This window comes from Melanerpes formicivorus, unplaced genomic scaffold, assembly GCF_026170545.1.
Source record: "Melanerpes formicivorus ecotype bairdi unplaced genomic scaffold, bMelFor1.0.p_v2 SCAF_38, whole genome shotgun sequence".
In the NCBI taxonomy this organism is placed as follows: Eukaryota; Metazoa; Chordata; class Aves; order Piciformes; family Picidae; genus Melanerpes; species Melanerpes formicivorus.
Window position 1 is genome coordinate 2,491,639 of NW_027142390.1, and position 21,016 is coordinate 2,512,654.

At 40.0% G+C, this 21,016-nt stretch overlaps 1 protein-coding gene across 12 annotated transcripts in view; it reads right to left on the reverse strand.

Annotated features, from left to right (window-relative positions):
• DOCK3 (dedicator of cytokinesis 3) overlaps positions 1 to 21,016 on the reverse strand; it is a 207,297-nt gene that overhangs the window by 101,396 nt on the left and 84,885 nt on the right. For all 12 annotated transcript variants that reach the window (XM_068157820.1, XM_068157819.1, XM_068157818.1 and 9 more), the window contains exon 10: positions 2,593 to 2,674. In XM_068157820.1, the coding sequence (XP_068013921.1) occupies positions 2,593 to 2,674 (82 nt within the window). The remainder of the gene's footprint in view (positions 1 to 2,592; positions 2,675 to 21,016) is intronic.

The following is a 21,016-nucleotide window of genomic DNA, read 5'->3' on the forward strand; positions in this document are numbered from 1 at the left end:
TGAGTGAGCTTTAATGCTTGGAGGAAGCAGCTTCTTTCCTCTGGTATGACATGACAGTAGATCTAAACCCAAAACCTAAGTAATGTTGATATCTTGCACAAGGAGACAGCTGAAGCCCCAGGAGCAAGAGAGGCAGCAGGAAAAGACAGGATTACCTTGAGTTATCTAAACTATGGGGCTTCTTGCCTCTAGGACAGATTAGAGTTTTAGAAAGATGGTGCAGGACTGGGGAGAGGACAATAAAAATCAATAAAGTCAAGACAAACATGAGAATTATAGAACTCTCTCTTTTTGGAAGTATGTCATAATTAAGGAATTATCATAACATAGAAGCATTGCAGCTGAGATGGTTATTCAAAAAGCTGTTATTTGTTGCTCCTTTTCTACAGACTTTGGAAAATTCACTGAATACACTGATGAAAAATATTGTTTCAGAAGTTTTTTGTACAGATAGAACTGGAACTGTGGTAACTGGGAAAATTATCTAGAGTACACACTCTACTAGAAAGAGTGACAGACACATGTGAGCATCTTGGAGAGCTGATGCTGTAGCAGCTTTGGTATTAGTTAAGTACCAAAGTACCTTGAGAGTGGTCTCTGGTCAGAAGGACAGGTGCTATAGAGACACATCAGCAACATTTGGGGCAGGCCTCTTCTGCACTAAGCTGGCCCACTCCTAACATGAAGCAGATCTCTTCCAGAACAATGTTATGCCCCTGGCCATAGCATACCATTATTCTTTTTGTATTCTTGAAAGCATGTAAAGACCACCACCACTCTCTGGGCTCAGCCCTCCAGCCAGTTCCTAACCCAATGCAGCATGCTCCCATCCAAGCCATGGGCTGACAGCTTGGCCAGCAGTTTGCTGTGGGGGACTGTGTCACAGGCCTTGCTGAGGTCCAGGTGGACTACATCCACAGCTTTCCCCACATCCACCAGGAGGGTGGCCTTGGTGTAGATGGGTAGTTTGGCAGTGAAAGTCTTTTCAAGAATGATGAATTTTAAAGACCAGAAAGTGCCAAAATCACTATGAACTGAATAATCCTTAGAGTAATTCTCAATCCTACACTCCATGTTTTTGCATGATTCAGACACCAGCACAGAAGCTTGCCCCCTGGACACCTTTATCTTAGAAGAGGAGGAAGCTTGGTTTGAGTTACCAACAGTGAAGTCATCAGTGCCAGCAGCAACACTAAGACACTTCTGCTGACATCTGACCAGCTGGTAGCACTTCAGCAGTGGTACTAAAACCAGAATTGCTACTGATGTCAGCACCAATACCATTCCTGGTTTTGGACTGACTTGCATCTTTTATGTCCAGGTGGAGGCAGAACTAAGCACCTTTAATCTGGCTTGGTATGCTCTGTTTCTTAAGACAAGAAATTCAGCTATCTTCCTAAAGGAGAAAAGAGAATGGTGCTGGGAACTGTGCCTATTTCAGTGTCCAGCTCTTCTTGACCTTGGAGGGTTTTGCTGCCAGAATTACAGCCTATACTCGAGCTCTCTTCCATCTTTTTGCTTCACTGGAGGTAAAAATACTTCTGTCAAAGAGCTTCTAGCATGTGCACTAACTAAAGGTGAGTCACGATGGAAGGTGTTTATCACACTTGGGATCTGAAATTCCTTGCAGTTATTCTGTGATGAGCTGTTAAGGTTCAGTGTCTCTAGATTTCCATACTCTGAGAAGTGACAGATAAAATCATGATCTAACACCTGATTTTGAGGCAATTTTTAACAGTATTTAGGACCAGTGCAGACCACATATTAAAGCCTGAGTGTTTTGAAACTACTATTTTGGCATAATCAAAACCATAAAACAAGGTGAAAGGTGACTCAGAAGAATTAAAAGGAAGTAAATCTTATCTGACTATTTCACTCCCAACTGAGGCATCATGTGGTAGGAGCCACAGATGGATGGATAGTATTAACCTGTCTTTGTGGCACAGATGGTTAAAGACTGCTGGTATGGCTGGTCATATCTGCTTTGTGTCACGACAGGGCAGCTATACAGACCTGCTGCATAAATTAAGGAAGTCACAGTGTTTCCTTACTGCAAGCAACCCTCTGTAGCTCAACTTGGCTGCTGCTTCTGCAGCACATCCTGTTCTTCCTGTTCCATCACACACACCATGCTGCTGACCTAGAAGGCTACTGCTGCACCATCTACCTGGGGCTGCTACATGGACCTTGAACGGGCCACGACAGAATTCAGTTTGGAGATATTTTCTGTTTGGCTGTGTGTGCAGGTGTGGTGGTGTATTTTGCTAACTGAGATGCTGAAAAACGTGCCTTGCTTTATGTTCAGGCCAATGCAGCCTGTACATGCAACGAAAATATTCAAAATGTCAAGCTGTAAGCAGGAACAAATACACTTTAAAAGATTTGCTTCAGAGTATTTACTTAGTCGTTAAATAATTTATAAGCACATCCATTTTCTTATACTAACATTTAGTTATAACCATAAGAACACTAGGAAACAGCTTCAGTTCTACTGCCTATATTCCAGAGGAAGAATTGGGTTCTTTCCCCTGAGTGTGACTACAGCTGCAATCATAGCACTGTAAGGGAAGAAGCAAGGAAACAGACACGTACCGTGAAAAGTGCACACATCCGATCTATCTTCTCTGGATTCCTGGGGCCTCCGTTCTTGTTTAACCTCACCATAAACCTCTCACTAGAAAGCAAGCAAGGTAAAAAAATTAAAGCAATAGTTTCATGTACATACTTCAACATAAAACCACAGGCAGATAGGTTTTATTTTTAAAAATGCAAGAGGCATTGTATTTTTCTTCCTAAGTCCCAAAGCACATGAAATAGTTATCACAGTATCGCCGAGGTTGCAAGAGACCTGGAGGATCATCGAGTCCAACCTGTCAACCTGTCAGTTCTGACTAACACTAGATAGAATTATGTGGACTAGCCTAGAAGACTTAATAGCAAGTATCCTGCATGTGAACATGCCATGCTGATGCATATTCATGATGCAGTAACGTTGAAATAATGTAAATACATGAAGCACAGAATTTGAACACATTAAAAGTACTTCAGGCAAAGGGTAAGGCACACTCGCTGAGGCATACACTGCCTTTGGTAAAACTGAGTTCATTAAAATCCACTCAAAGTTTAAAGCAGCAAGAATACCAATTAAGCAATCTCCTTCTACTTATAGAAGCAATAAACTAATTCAAATACATTAAGATTCAATCGATAGAACTGCTTATCAGTCACATCAAACACTCCTTTTACCAGCAAAAGCAGCACGTAGAGCCAGACTGCAAAGTAAATCATCTTCACTATGGATGGTAAGCCATGGACATTGATATTATTTCTTAAGACAGATAGAGAACTTATGTACAGAAATAAATTAGGTAAGAATGATTTATTCACTAGCTGTGCGACAACACAGCAGCTATTGACCAGCATTTTCTTCATGCAGGTTCACATAAACAAAGCAAAATCCATCATTAAATTTTCTAGTTACATTTCCATTTTTATCCTTTCAGTTTTATCCAGTATGACTGCATCAACTGCAGTAACCTTTATTTGCCTAAAACACATTTTCCAGCATATTATACACTGCTGGTCTGAACAATTTGTGAAGGCAGAGCACGTACTATTTCCCTTGGTAGCTTGCTCCAAAAGGCTATTCAGCCCTACTCTTAAAACACTTGGGTCCACAGCAGCTTGGAAATGACTGGTTTCGGTGCCTAGCCACTGCTTTTTGTCACTTTCTTAAAGAGCCCTTTAGAAAAGCTAATTTTTTACAGGGTAGTGCTATCAGTCACTGATTGTATTAGGCAATCGAACATCTCTCCAAACAAGTAAGCAGTTTAATGCTGTTTAAGAAATTCAAGAAGCGGTGCTGGAAGTGTTTTACAGAGCTTAACACAGTGCAGTTTTCCAGCGCCATTTCAGGAACAGGTCTATAAATGTAAGTTTGTAACAGTCTAGTACTGGTACCACCTACACCAAAAACACAAACACACACATACATGTATTTCACACATATGAAAACCAGTCCCCATTCATCCCAGCTGCAATTTATCACCTATTAGCCTCTTCACCCCAGCATGGTGCTGTGGGCTCACTTGAAGCAATGTGTCCTTTATAAACATGGAAATATCTTCAGAATTGCCACTTGTCACAATGCTCCCTAATTCTGTAAGCATGACTCATACATACATCTTGCTATACACCTTTGCATGTTTATTTGCCCAAGTCTGTCTTGCTAAGCAATGCAGATCATGCTCTCTGAAGTAAATCTCAGCAACCAATCTCCATGTAAACCACAATCTCCTTCAGCAGTAATTTTAACTAATTGCCAGCAGATGCTTCCAAGCTCAGATTGTTAGCATGCCCCAAAGACACACAGAAGAAACAGATACTTGGTAATTCTTTACCTACAGCTACTTTCTGAGGTGTCAATTAGTAAGTTAATGTTTGAGCAAACACTTTAATGATATGGCATAATCTAATCTTTTAGTAAGGTTTACACACACTATATGAAGTGCAGTATCACAACTTCAGTACATTACACTTACAGTAACAACTACAACAGTATTGCATCTTCACAGTAACCTCTATCTACCTAACACCAAAAAATCAAGTCAGAACTTTCAAATTAAGCCCTATTTTCAATAAAGCCACACAAGTTACATTCTTAACCTTTATCAGTAACTCAGTCTTGTGCCTATCAACTTGGTGTTAACTCATGAAGGCTGTGAAAACACCCAGCAACAAGCCATTCAAGCGGGACTGCCAAAGGAGTTGCTCCTCCCAATTTTTTTGCCTCAGTCTTTTGTTGCTCCTGCTGAAGGGCCACAGAAATAGGATCTTCAAAACTTCACAAGCAATTACACTGTGGCAATCTGGACCTTCACACAAGCTGAAACAAGAGGTAGTTAGCAGCAGTTACGGCTGCCAGCATTCTGCTCTCCCTACTCAGTCAACTTTGGAAGATGAGAAGGGAAGGCAGTTACAGTGGTGCCCACAGGTGAGCTATGGTTAATTGGAATAAACCAGAAGAGAACCAAGTTTATGCCATCAATTTCCAAACAGGAATAATTGGCATCATTAAAAATACACAATAATTTAAAGAGACAGCAGCTCACAGACATGCTATTTCCAAGCCACAGCAATAAACATCAATATTTCCAACGCCTTTGAAAACACTGCTTAAGGATACTTTAATTTTAATAAACCCATTTAATTTTAATTCTTAAATCCATTTTACAGTATGACCTTTCATTTAGGAAGATTAGGAGCTAACACACTTTTAATTCCCATTACAAGTATAATTTGTAAAACCTGTCTCCTTCAACAAAGTTTAATTCCTTAAAAAAAAAACCCAGACAAAACAAAATAATCTATCAACACCTTCAGAGCTATGAAAGGTCTTCATTAAACAAACATCAGTCCTCTTAAACAAAATTAACTAGAAAAAGTGATAATTAAATTGTTGTAGTTTATTTGTTAAATATTAATTTGCCAACACCCACTACTACTACACTGAGAAATAATTACTATGCCTTGGGCATATTAACTGTGTCCCATTTTTAAGGATAAAAGCGTAGCATAGATCCATACTACACAAACAAGCTATCTGAGAAGCTATTTTTCCACCTCTGCTGGGAATGTAGCCTGGCCACCAAACAGCAGCAGCACAGATGAACAGCCTAGGATCAGGAGGAAAGGAGACAACAAGCAGCCTGCCAGTTGAAGATTATGAGCAATATAAATCACATCTGCTGGGCAAAAGATATTTGACTGGTGAAGATGTTCATCCAAAATCCAAGTGTAAATCAAAGCTGGCTCACTCAGATTTGTTTGCAAATCCCTGCAAGTTATTAAACCCTATATAATAAGTACGTGGAATATCCTCACTTTCATGGCAGCTGTCAGATGAAGGCTGGTTCTCTTCATTGAGAAGCTGACTGACATTTTGAAGGGAAACCAAATGACTAGCAGAGCACCAAGCTCTGCTGCGAGATGAAGAAGTATTTACAGAAAGGGAAAGAGGGAAATTTGCAATGTACCACTGACTAAGATTTTCAAATTCTGGGATAAAAATACAGGGAATACAGATTACCACACAAATTAGAGAAGCAGAAGACACTGGTCCATAAGTAAATTGAATTAAGCTCAAAACAAGCAAATTGTAACAACAGCCCTCCCTATGAAAGGTCCATCCTTACCACACCAGTCTGTCTCCAACAATCTCCAGCAGTGGATCATTAAGCAAACAGTGGAAGAACAACAAAAGCTTACACTAAAGTGAAGCTCAAAAACTGCAGCAGTATCTTTGAGTTTAATAGTCCTGGATACAATGAACCCAGGGCAGTATTCAGACTGTCATGCTTAGACTCTCACAAGCTTTTTACAGTTGCTATTAGAGTGAACTTTACATTCATTTGTCTGTACTACAAAGATACATTTATGCAGGTAGTGTATAGCCTATGTAAAGCATTTAAGAATTAACCCTCATTACATTGAAGTTTGTCAAGAAGTAATGTTAAAACTCCTCTGTAACCACTATTCATCTCAATGTTAACACTACTTCTGTTTGAAATCACCAGTAAGTTCTGTATTTTTAAACCTTCCACCACAGGTTTTCTTTGAAAAATTAAGTCAGCACTAATGAGCATTTAATTTTCACAACCAAAGTCAAATGTAACACAGCACACCACAGACTCCTGTGCAGGACATCCCTCTGACAATGGCAGAGAAGGGACTGTCAAATTTTTGAGCAGAGAGAGTCTGTTTATAATTGGTTCATTACCAGAAGTTGTATTGCTCAGACTGCTCTCAAAATGTCCAAAGAGAGAGATTCTGGAGGCTCATTTAAAAGCCTCTTGCAAGGTTTTACCCCATTATCAGGCAGAAATGCTTTAAAATTTGCAATTCACCCTTTCTTGTTACAGCCATAGAAATCTGGTTGCTGTCCCCACAGTCCAGCGCTTTTCAAGAAATGAAGCAGAGCACAATCTTTTTCAGCTGCCTATTCATCAATTGTTCCCTTACTGCAGTATGACCTCAGTAAGAATCTTTACATTCCTTTAATTTCCAACACTCCATTGTGCCACTAAATAATCAAGGGGAATTTGAGGCAACCACAGCACCTGAGAACTGTGGCAGGTGAAGAGGCCTTCTGTCAGGAGACCTCCACTGACAGGACAAGAATGGAAAGACAGCAGTGCTGAGCAATCATAAAAGACTAAGCCACCTCAAGTTCTACCACATTTCCTCACAGATCATTTCACTTGAACTTGCAATTCTGTTCCTCATCTCTACAATCTCTCAATCTTTGACATTACTGTTTAAATTTCAGCAGTTTACAGAAACTAGTCCAAATATCTACTAAGGACTCACTAATGATTACAAGGTTGGTATACGCTAGAATGGAACATGAACCTTTTTTTACACTGCTGCTCTGTATTATGAACCAGTTAGCCTGATGGTCCCCATTTTACAACTGCAAATTTATTTCTGTGTCAAAGGAAACCTGGAGGAATAACCCAGTTTCCAATGATCTGAAGATCCACTGCCTTCAGCTATAATTATAGCTCCATTATTGGACAAAGGCTCACATTCAGAGTCAAGAAACTTAACAGAAATTCAGTCACTTCTTTGAAGGAGAGTTCAGTGTGTCTATTGATCAAGTTCATCTACTGCACACACACAATGTGCATGCATAGAATCTAGACAACATTAAAGACCAGTTTAAGAAGACAAAAATATCAAACCTGAGTAAACTTCATATGCAAGTAATTGCCCAAGTTTGTAAGCACTGGACTTTATAATTGAATATGGTCTAATTGCTTAAAGAAAGACACATGCTACTCTGTTAAAAACCCCTCAAATACATGACAAGAATTTAAACAGTTGGGAGGTAGAAATGCCCAAAAGGCCATGGAAATTCGGGATGGGGGCGACTGAATGTTTGATGTAATCTGACTGCTTGATCTAACTACTGTCAACAAAGCCCAAGAACTCATTTTCAGCTATCTGAAAGCACAGGACCAGTTTGCCCTTGCCGAGCAAGGGAGGTAAGAAATGCACCAAAACAGAAAACTTTTAAACATTTTTACCTTGCTGAGTTCAGACCCAAGATGTGCCACACCAGTAGCACTATCTTAAACAAAAGCTTATTTGTTCCTCTGCTCCTACATGCTATAAGCAATCTTCAATTACTCTAACGGCAAGACCTCCTCCTGTGCTAACTCACATCATGGTGAAGCCACCTCTTGTGCAGCAGTAAGTCAGGTTTCACAATCACTTGCATGATTAGTAATTGCTAAAGCTACTCAAATATAAGAAACATTGTTCTGATCAGCAAAGTCAAATAGCTTTTTGTTCTTTTTCTTGAAAAGAAGAAAAATGAAAGAAGAGCAGTGTCTCATTTCTTGGCTTCCTCTGACTGTCTGAAAAGCAGGACCATACTGAACTGGCATCTGCTTCTGCAAAAAGGAAGGAAGCAATAAATGGATTGGGACACTATATTTTCAGCATGAAGGGGCAAACAGGGACAAAATTTACTGTTGGGTGAGCAGGAGTGGCATTATGCCTGTGGGGAATTTCTATTATTGAGGTTTTTTGTTTGTGAGACTTTCCTTTTTTTTTTTAAAGTACATGCAAAGATGACTACAAAGGGCCTGGCAAAAAGCTTAGAACCATTTAGTGAGCTCCCTTGTAATTAGCTCATTGGTGAGTTTCATTGGCGTGGGGTTGCAAGGCAAAAATCCTGAGAAGGTATCAGTTTATGAGTGTGGGTACAGCATTAATAGGTACATAGTGCAAAGAACTGCAAGGAGTTGCAGGTCAGTTTTTGCTTGACTTGGAAATGTAGGATAAAGACAACAGATTAAAGAAAATATTCTTTCATGCTGTAGAGGGTATTTGTTTTCTGAAGCAGGGACAGAGACACATTTGGGCAACAATCCCCTTAAGCACAAACCTCACACCCTGTACCTTTCCTTTGCCTTATATAATGACTGAGGCAGCCATTTCTCCCAGAAATGAATGCCTCCTTCACCCTCTCCATTCCCATGTGCCACTAAAAGGTAAAAGGTGCAAATCCATTTCCTCATTTTCCTTATATTCCCCAATGCTTCTGATTTCCAGAGAACTGAAAAACCTCAATGTTTTTACCAATGCCTCTGCCCTTTCCCAAAAGCTGCATTTTACTGGGTTTGCAGCATCTAATATGTGACCAACCCCTCCTAAGAATACAGGTGATTTGTAAGACATATGTACCAGTGCCTAGTGAAAAGGGTCATGGGGTAGCAAAGGAGGTTATGTAACTTGCATTTTAGTCCTTCATCTCCGCCCCCCCCCCAGCATCATATAAATCCCTACTGCTACCTGAATACAAACTCAAAATTCAGGAACAGAAGTCTGAAAATGGCATCATGGCATCTAGCAGGAAGAAACCACATACAGAGATCTGCCTAGGCAGCAGAGCTCACCTCCTTTCATGATACTCAGTCCTACTGCTGAGACACACGGTATTGTTTAATTTCTCACCAAAGTATCTCGCCTAAGTGTCTCCTTTTAATGAATGCCAATACACCTGACAATAAGTCTAGAATAAAAGCTGAGTTGCCATAGGAATAGCATTAAGCATTTTAAGATAACTACAGTAAAAGCAGCATTTTTTTGGTCTCAGATAAATCTGAGAATAAACTCTGTGCAGTGCAAGCCCAGGTCATCCAGGATAGACCTCAGGATGAGCTAGTCACTCTCTATGCCAACAGAAACCTTGCCAACACTTGCTTTTGAAACACTGCAGTCTTGCTGTGCACACCACATTGTGGGCAGGTTCTTTCATCGACGTCATAAAGTGCTGCATACTTTGTACCACTGTGTGTCCAGGCTCTACAAGGACAATTTGCTGACCAGATGAATGGAATTATATTAGCAGCTACCAGTATACAACCACCACATTTTCTTATAGCTACAAAACAAAGTGCTTCTTTCAGAACATTAATAATTTGGCAGAGAAACACCATGAAAGAGATACCTGGGGTTTGGTGGTGGTGGGAGAAGCAGAGAAAACTGAGCTATGGTCTCTAAACCTAACAGTTTGGACAAGCTAATATTTGTATGAATTAACTTGGGGAAAACTGTTCTCTGGATCGGAGAGGATGTACCAGTCTACCAGTACAGTGCATCAGTGCTGCACCAGCACAGCAGAAGTTTCAAAGCCCTAGTGCAGCACCATTACCTGTTTTTTCTGGAAAGCAATTACTGCTCTCCAGTTGCCTGTGCAGCGCCACAGAAAACCCTGTCGGCACTGTCCTGGTTTTCCATTTGTGCTGCATCCTGCAATGTAGTTAGCAGCAGCAACATGAGGCTTCTCACATTTGCTTGCAAAACTTCACATAGGAGCAGGGAAAACACAAGATTTGATTTTCATTCCATTTGTCAAGCTCGTTAAAAGCTTTCTCGTGCTTGGCAACTGCGCAATGATTCCTATGCTCAGTGATCAAAATGGTCACTGCAAGACAGCACCGTATCCTGGTGACCTTGAGAACACCCTGTGGAAACTGTAAAATGGAAGCAAGTTTCACATCAGCACTTCTGAACTTTCATTTCAAGCAGATGGTCTCACATCCACAAAAAAAGCATGTGTGTAAGTGGACACTTGTCATAAACACTGGATTGAGCTTTCTTCTGAAAGATGCTTTAAACAATGAGAGAAAGGGTTTCTAATGAAGTACAACCGTTCATGACCCATGCATAATTATGATCAAACAGTAAATAATTTGGGCTTCTCCTAAGATCTGAAGTCCCTTGCAAGTACCACTGTGTGGAAAGATCACAAATACTTTTAAGAAAGTTTCCTAGTTTTGGAAAATAAGTCACAGTACCTGGAGGCATTGCCATCACACTTCAGAAGGCAGAACTCCTGAGATGATTAAGCAGTTAGTAGTCCATTTAGGAGTACCCTCTGTAAAAAGCTTTGCAGGTTTATTTTCTGTTAGTCATGTTTACCTTCTAGAATTGCTAGTTTTTGCTCATGTTCTTGGACAAAATCTAAGCACTTAGAGCTGCTGTAAAATTGACCTAATAACAATTCCCCGTTCTCCACAGAATGAGCCTTCAGTTTGCAGTTGAAGTCAAAGCAAATGTACAGAATGTTACCGTGTCTGTGAGGAACTCAATTCCTGTTTCTAATGCAAACCAACAGCGCATACTGGATCCCATGGCACAGCAGTGTTTGAGCAATCCATCCCCGATAGCAGCCACAGAAAGATCACCTCTGCTGAGCTTTCAGTTTGCATATTGTCTGAACAGTGATTCATGGACTATTTAAACCCTTCATTTTCAGGCAAGTGCTCATGCTGTCTGTTTCTCCCCTTTTCTTTTGTGGGAGAGGGAGGGGAGTTTGCTCATCAGCTGCCTCACCCAGCAGACCTGCAACACCCCCAGTTTCAGACACGAGTGAAGCAAAACGCACTGACTTGGTTTAGGGAGTATATTTTATAAAGACACCTTAGAAAAAAGAACACCAAATCTGTGAGGGACATGAATCTGGCTCTGAGGAAACAGCTCCAAGCAACACAGTTTGCTTCCCAGCAAATTCAGGCTTAAGGCTCATGAATTATTAAGTTGCCACACTGGCTAGAAGCCCTGGGGGAGGATTACAGAGCTTACAGTAAGACTGTTACTGCAAACACTGGGTTTCCATAGAAACTGAAAATAGTGAAAATAACTACCTGTCATTTCTCTCTACCACATTAAAGGAATAACAACCACAAGGTTAAAAACATTATTAAAGCCTGCAGGAGAAATATGGCTAAGCACCTATTACATTCTCCTTGGGTTCTCATGAGTCTGCCACACTTGAACATTTGACACTGTCATTAGGGGTTTTTTTGCTATTTATATCATGAAAGGTACGTATTTGTGTTCCAGAAAGGAATCCTCTCCATTAGCTAAAAAATGTTTCTATTTTCAAAAGAGGAGATTTTAGTCACAAAGTGTGATTCCTCAGTCCCTGCCAGTGGCCGTGATTGTAACTAATGAGAAGAAAGTCAGCACAACCCTGCCAGGCAGTAGGTGTGAAATGCTTTGACCATAGCCACAGGGAATAATTCTAATTTTGGATTACACATATTTTATAGAGTAAGTATTTTATCACCACCTCTAACCTGGGAGAGAAGCCAATAGTTCTGAGGGCTAATACAGCAGTCATCTCACTTACTTCTTGCTCTACAAACCCCAGATCTCTGTTACTTGGCTTTGCACATGACAGGCTCAATCAGAGACACAGAACTGAGTTTTGACAGTGAATTTTGCAACAGAAAGACCTCAAATATGAAGAGCAGGATCCATTCCACTGGGCCTTCCTACAGACAGAAAGTTACTTGTAATTGCTTTCTGAGCTATGTAGTTCACCTAAACATTTTAATGATGAGTATTTGCACCCTACCAGTTGACAGCACAATCTTTGCTACCTCTGTGTGTTCAAGATACATTTTGTTTGTTTTTTTCTCTCTTTGAATATCTGCAACTAATTGATTTCTTCCTGTCAAACAACTAAAAACCCTGAAATACCCCTGCAAAAAAATCTGTGCACCTGCTTACAGATATGTCATGTCTGATCCCCAGCCTGAACAATGTGGGTTTTCTGGGAAGGAGAGTGGTGATGAAGAGAGATTAACTGCTATAAAACCTCTTCAATAGCTTATTTCATAGGAAAGAATTAACATTCCAAATAACATCACAGTCATAATGGTACTTTACATCCCAAAATATATCACTTGCATCTCTACAGCAACCTTCATATATATACACCCAGATAATAACAGTTTGAGATACATAGTATTAAGAGAAAAGGGGATAAATAAGAAAACTAAGCAAACAGATTTGAGAGTGACACCTAGGGAAAGAAAGTCAGCTGAAGCCACTGGTAGAGAAAACAAAAAAGTCTTTCTCCTCTTTTGTCCTTTTTAAGAAAATCTAAACCCATGTGAAGTACTCTGTAGGCTCTAGGTGTCTCCAGCCATGAGCACACTTACATTTTCTAAAAGTTACACATTTCATTAGAAAGCCTCTTTGTCCCCTGCCTCACATGTGCAGCAGTCTTCAGACCTCCACATATTTTCCCTATTAGAGTGACCAGAACAAGAGCCACTGCTGTGGAGAGCAATATCCCTTAATGTGTGCTTACTGGATGAGGCTTTTAAGAAAGGTCATCTTGAGCAGGATCAAGAAGTGATAGCCTCCTTGTTCCTGTTGCTATGGATTATCTATTGCACAAAAGCCAAAACCAGACTTTCCTTAAAATACTAAGAGCACAAACTAGAGTAATAAGAGGAACTGATAGAAGATTAACTATCCCAGCAGACCGGCTTGCTCAGAAAGAGTACAAATTAGAAAGATGGGATTTTTTTCATGACTAAGCAGAAGAAAAACCTCATTAGTTAGTAAGCCTAATCCCTAGGAAAATTCTCTGAATATTAAAGAAATAATTCTGAATGATACACAGTTATTTTTTCCCCAGTAGACAAATCATTATAGACAGTGAATGACATAACTTTTCTATTTTAAAACAGCTATAAGAAGGCTGCTATTAAAACCAGAACAAATGGAAAAGTTTAGCATGTAATTGCACAATAAAAGGCAAATACAATTTTCTGCTTCCTAACATACCAACTGGCAACAGTGGAACATGGTAATATTTTAAAGCAATTAGCAGGGGATAAATAGACACACACTGCCACAGCACTCCCAAAGCTATTAGCTGAAGAGAGAAGCGATGTAGAAAAAAGGATCTTCAGGTCAGTTTCCTGCTCTGGGGGAGAATGCAGTCAGACCATTGTGACACACTTTTTAAAGTGGATCTTTCAACATTAGTAACTTAATTTCTTTTTCAACTATTCAGCTTCAACCATATTCATCTACCCAGTGATCCTGTCTTCATTCCTGACCTTATTAATGCCTATCTTCCTCTTTATTCTTCACCCCTCTGGATCTCTCCAAGCCTTTTGCCATTCCCAGTTGCTCAGCTTTCCTCTCCCCAAGCAAATTTCTGGAATGCATATGGTTTCTACAGCTCTGGTATGGAGAATGTGGAGCTGCTCTGTGCAGGTGTTTTCCCATTAAGCTTGCTAATCCTGCAGATCAGAGCTTCGAGGGGACTCAAATGCCTACTTGGAAAGAACTTGTGGTAAATTGGATATAATTTTTTCATTAGTTTGCTTAGTGTTTAAAATTAAAGTTCCAGATATTAACTGTCTGTGCTAGGAAGCGTTACAAGAGAATTGTTCCAAGGTGACATGTGTAAACACGATGTGATTTTAGCCATACTGTTCTTGCTAACATTTCTGAGCAGCTAGTAAACATCACTATTGGCAGCTTAGAAGTCAAGGAAATACAACCAGGTGATGATGAGAACTGCTGTCAATAAATACACAGCGAGAGGAAGGGCTCCTGTCAATTTGTCAAGGCTGCTGCCAGCAGCCTGGCATGGAAGTTTCCATCCTGATATCTCAATTAGGGAATACAGAGTCAGAAAAACTTCTTCTATAGAACAAGTGAAAGTCAACTGCCCTACAAACTCAGAATTTCTAAATCCAGTGTTACACAGTGGTGAATTTTATTCTACCCCAGCAAAGCAATCATGTTTTATTTTTATGGTCCCCTGCCACCAAGGGCAGTATTGTAACCTCTGCCAATCCAGTAACACCTACGGCAGGCTGTGGAAGCTTAGAGGCACTAAAACAGGGAAAGACTGTACAAGTGAGTAGCAGCTTGAGAAAACTCTTCTTTTTCTAACACATTCACACACTAGTCACACCAAAACCAATTTGGTTATGCAGTGGAATTTAGCCTGGTTACATGGCCAGGTAGACAGTACATTTAAAACAACAGTCATAGAATCAGTCAGGATTGGAAGGGACCACAAGGATCATCTAGTTCCAACCCCCCTGCCATGGGCAGGGACACCCCACACTAGAGCAGGTTGGCCAGAGCCTCATCCAGCCTGGGCTTAAAACACCTCCAGGGACGGGGCCTCAACCACCTCCCTGGACAACCCATTCCAGGGCTTCACCACTCTCATGGTGAAGAACTCCTCCTCACCTCCAGCCTGAATCTCCCCACCTCCAGCTTCATTCCATTCCCCCTAGTCCTACCACTCCCTGAGATCCTGAGAAGTCCCTCCCCAGCCTTCCTGTAGGCCCCCTTCAGATACTGGAAGGTCACAATTAGGTCACCTCAGAGCTTTCTTTTCTCCAGACTGGACAGCCCCAAGTCCCTCAGTCTGTCCTCACAGGAGAGGTGCTCCAGCCCTCTGATCATCCTCGTGGCCCTTCTCTGGACATGTTCCAGTCATGTTGTTCTCTATTTTTCACACCTATAATATTTTAAACTTTTATATATTTGTCTGTTCATTTTTATCAGTTAAAAGAATTTGGTTAGAAAGTATCTCATGATCACCCACATTTCTTCTCCAGTGAAAACCCATGCACAACTGCTGAGCAGCATTAACAAAACAGTGCCTCTTAAAATATTTGGATTCAGCCTTGGAAGAATGGCAGATGATTCTGTGTTAGAACAGCTAAATCCAAGTATCATGACATAGATAAACAGCATTTTTTTAGCCCATAATTATGTTTCCAAATCACATTTCTCTCCTGAGAGCTGTTTTGTCAATAGAGCTAAATTCTTAAGGCAGAAGATACAAGACTGACTGTACTACTCACATTCAAGCCAGCATCCACCCACAAACATTTTCATTGCCATGAAAAACATCTTTCCATATCACCTATTAGCAACAGCACTAAAAAGGAAGGTTGTGTTTTTCCCTCTCATTTTGCCTATTGCTTTTCAGTTTTAACACAAAAATAGATGTTTCAAAATCAGCTAATTACCAGCACTGCACTGAAAGCTGTCAGCTGGCTTGAAAAAAAAAAAAAAAAGCTTCTATATTTCTAGTATTTAAAAAAAAATGACTGTGGGTCTCCATTTTCTCACATTTCTGCACGTGTTTCACCTAACCATCTGCTGGATTACAGTTTTATACTTCGCTGAGAAGAATGTGAAAAGGCATCTCAAGCAAACACAATGAGACGCTTTATAATGGTCTAGATGTTAACCTTGGTAATGCTGCTATACAGTCTGAGGCAAGAGCCAAAAAAGCAAGAGAAAAAAGAATGAGGCAATGCTTTATGAACTTCAAAATGTTTCTTTTTCTTTCTAGAGGTCTATCTCTGTGATGCATCTAATAAATGTTGATTTGCATTAGAAAAAGCTATAAGCAGCTATAGATTAAGCACTGAAGGATAAAGCCTTGTTTCAGAGCAGACACGTGCTTCTATACCCTGTGCCTTATTGTCCTGGGCAAAGAGGAACAGCGTGAAATTTTGGATTCTAAGGTAGAATCTTTGTGGGGAAAATATTCTGCCAACACATTTTTTCCCTAACTGTAACTTCTAGTCAAGATCAACTTCCATCATGATGCTGCTAGGAAACTACTGGCCAATAAAACAGAGAAGGAAAGACTTCTACCCAACAGATCCATTTTAAGAGCAGGTGAGATCATCATCATTCAACCTTGCCTGCTATATAACACAGGCCACACACACTGGTCCTATAAACCCTTGGGTTGACTTGGTTGTTTTAAGGAGGGAAATGAAGGCACTGAAGGCAGATGTCTGGCTTATGATGCATTTTGTTATTGCTGGAGGGGGGTTTATTTGTTTATTTATTACTCCATACCTTCCGATTGGATTTTGTATGAGCATTTGCTATCTTTGCCCTTACATTACAGTGCAAATGATCTATACTTATAATGCCAATCAGGACATGAACCCACAATGTAACAGAATGAAGTATACTCCAGTAGCATACAGTATTTCAGTACAACATTGTGGACAGACATCTTGCATTACCGCAAGCATCTCTCAGGAGCAAATCATACCCCGCCCTCACATCTGAAAGTCTGAGCACACTATTTGCAGTCATGTCTGTATTTATCACATAAATAGTAAGACAAGAACATCATAGTAACACAGTATGTGCTCATTCTGTAAGGTTACATGTAATGTCATTTAGATAAAGTCCAAAGGCACAATTTAGTACAGAGTGAAAAAACCAAAGGTGTGAAATGCTGATCAGCCCAAGTTAATAACCACCCAAATTACTACTACATGTTACTGTGCCTTTCCAACATTCCCCTTTCACTGCAGTCCTTCACACTCCCACAAATTTGCTCCCAGGAATGATTTTAATTCCATACTCTTTTTTCCCCTCCCCCTCCTCTTTTTCTTTCCCCCTTAAAAAAGCCCCAGTGTTTCATTTCCCAAATCAATTTATTTGAAATTATAATCAGAGGAAGAGCTCCTACTAATTCCAGCTGGATGCTTCTTGTGTCTCTGACAACAAAGAGAAAGACCAGAAGGAGGGGGGAAAAAAAACCATTGAACAATGGGTGGCTGCAAAAGGAAATGAAATAAATGGTTCGAGAAGAAGAAAAAACAAAACAACCAACAACAAATAATCAGATTTTTTTTAAAAAGCAAGATAAATATGAGAGAACTGAGAGGCACTATGGCAATGAGACCCCTACAGAAAAAGTGCGGTATTTCTCATGCACACAGGAGAAGCAGCCACAGCTTTCAAGGCCACTAACTGCACAACATCTTTCCCCTCATTCTATCGTACTGTAGGAAGAATGGGTGATCACTACGCAGATTTACATACGCCCTTTGAACCCGATAATCACCTGGGAGGCCCAGAAACCCCCCATGCATTGAGAACCTGCAGAGTCCACTTGGGAAGTACTTAACCAGAGGGAATGGTTCTGCACTTGCAGACAAACTTCTATTCTCTGCTGAACTCTTTCCCCCACCTCCCAAGTGCCAGCACTCAAATTCCCAGAGAGCTGCCTAGGCACTACTCAGCTCTCCAACAAAATCACACAGAACACAAGATCTGCATGATTCCTGTGCACCCTCACATGAGGAGCACAAAGAAGTTCTTACCAGCACTAAACAACCACCTTCTTTCATTTTTATTTTCCATTTTCGTATCCTTTTATTCTTTTTCTTATCTTTCTCATATTTGGACAGGTCCCATATAAGACATTTCAATTTTATGACTAAAAGGAAGAAAAAAATCCAACAAATTTTTATTTGATAACATCATTCCAGTTGCATCTGTTTGGTTTTGCCTTCTCTAAAGCAGCAGGAAAAAAGCCATGGTATGTTTAGCAGCCAAAAATAATGAAATGGATCAGTGAAAATGAGTGCCTTTTGTAATGTTATTTGATTGGTTTTACTTAATAGAGTATCACACTTATTAGAACAAACTCAGCTTTGTTGCAGAGTGATACAGACAAGCTTCCAGTTCAGCCACAGACGCTGGAATCCAAACCCTTAATCTTCAGAAGAATTCTCACATATCAAACTAGATCACAACAAAGGCTTTGAAGACTTCCTGATGATTATTTCTGGATTCAGATCATCCTAAGGATTCATAACAGGAAGCAAATGTTCAGGAAAACTGACAAACCTAAACTTCTCTTTTTATGTATTAGGAGTTGGATGTAATACAGAATCCATAGTGACCTTTTGAGCGTAATTTACTCACCACCACCATACTGCATATGCCACTAACCTTTCCTCTGCCAGTGGAAGACATTTCTTTTCCTCCCAACTCCACTGTTTACAACAGCTTACCAGGATGAATGTTCTATTCCCCCTGCATATCCCACAAACAAAGTGCTAATGAACTAGACAGGCACCAAACATGCTACACTACTTTGAATTTTAAGTATCTGCCACACTTCTGAGCAAGGCAAGTTTGGATTCTGATCACTAACAATCATTTATGGATAAAATAAGATGCTCACTTAAAAAATATCTGCAGTAGTGAGAAAGGTTATAAAGATGTGGATCCACAGAATCACCATGAAGATCATACTAATTGATCTCCATGGCTTCATCAGCATCTCACTTAGCTTCTACCGTTCTTTCAATGAGATGGAATGTTAATTTTTGCTGGGAGAATCTTTGGTTAGGATAGTTGCTGCCTCCTCTTTCCTCTTCTCTGCTATCTCCCCAAGGGAAAATGACAGCATAAAAAGTAACAGTTTTTTTTCTATTGCATCCCATCTCTTTTTCATTTGGCTAACTTTTAGCTGAAGCAAGCTTTCTCACACTTCCTGGGGCACTACAAGATCATGTGGGGAAGCACATATTACTCTGCTTCACATCCTTCACAGTTCTTCAGGTAACATTTCCAGAGTACATTTTCATTAACTTCAAGCTTTTCCAGCTACAGAACTAGACTTTCTTTTTATTGTTTAGCATGTCTATACTACAGGCTTTTTAGCCACACAGTATATTTAATGTATCTCAGAATATAATTGCAGCAATCTCTTAACATAATGTGTTGGGAGCCCCACACAGAGAAATCCTACAAGAGCACAGAATAGAAGAGGAAGGAGTTCTAAACTAAGTAAAATTGACCTATCCATAGGTACTTTCTTAATTGGTTTTATGTGACTGACTCTCAGTTACCTACATGAATCAAGGAAAGAGAATGTAATGTTTTGAAAAATTGCTAAGGAGTTTCTTAGTTTCCAAAACCAAAGTAAAGACAACACCCTGATGACACTGCAAGAACAGTGACACAGGTTTTTTAATTAGACAGAATGGAATAATAAATGTGCATGATAAAAAGAGAGTTGCATAAGCAGGGAGGAGAAAATACAATGTGCAGTATGGTGCTCACTGAAGAGTATGTGATCTTGTAAGTGAAGAGCTAATAGTAAGGCTGGTGGCACAAGAACAGGAACTAAACTTTTGAGTGTGGTACAGTGCAAGCCAAAGAATGCACTTTCTTCATGCAGGTATGGAAAAGACAAAGTAAAATAAAGATGGAGCCCAGGGACACAAAGCCTTAAGCCTTTTCATTACTGTGCCACTGTCAATGTGCTGAGCTGCCAATCCTTACTGTAAATTCACATCTCAATATCTGTGGAGAAGCTGTGTCTATCTTTCTCTCCCTCTCTACATTCAACTCTAGCTGAGATTCTGCTTTTCCAATTTCATCTCTGCATGCCCAGGCAATTTCTTAGTCCTCTCAGGCAGCTAACCTGATGCATCTCCTTGACTATCTGCATGTCAGGGTGGACCATCCTTGTACTCCATAGAATGCAACACCAAGGTAACAGGACAGTAAGAAAAGACACTCAGCAGAAACAAGCACAGAAAACCTCAAGCAGTGCTGCATTCTGACTGAACAGACCAGCTGAAAGATCACAAGGCCTTCTTATAATGCTGTGTACTAAAGAGAGGAGATCACCAGCAAATGTATGCCTTCTGCAGATGCCATAGAGAAAATATGATCTCACAACAAAAGAATTCTTGAGCATATTGTATATGAGCAATGTACACATGCACTTCCTCTGTCAAAGCATCAGCACTACCATGGGTACCATGGCCAAATCTCCAGTCATGAGAGGGTCTTTACTGTAATAGGCATGGTACATACACAGTGAGTGAGTGAATGGAGGAATTACAACCAGAGATATGCAGGATATTTTCCATGCATAATAACAAACAGCCCCAGTTTTGCAAATTCAAACCCATCAGATTCTCTTTTTGTTCTATTCACTCTCCATAATTAACAATACATCTAGATGGTAAGGTACTTAAGTCCCAGTGGAGTAAAACAGGATACCTGGTAAAACAGTTTGAGAAACATCTATCCTGATTTAAGATACAGGCAAAATAAACCACCTTTGCATGTTTAAATGTAAACTTAACACAGCAAAAATAGCAACTGAGATTTATGGCTCCTTTTTCATACTTAGTGGATTCTTCAAGCCTATTTTCAGGAAAAAAACTGCCATGCTTCTGAATGTGTAATTTTTGAAGTTATGGATCATTCTATACATGTATTAGCAAAAAATAGCTATTGTAAGAGTAGCTAAACCTCACTGCTTTACTCAGTTTAGCTTATCTCCTCTCTTTACCATATCAGGCTTAATGCTTTGCTTCTG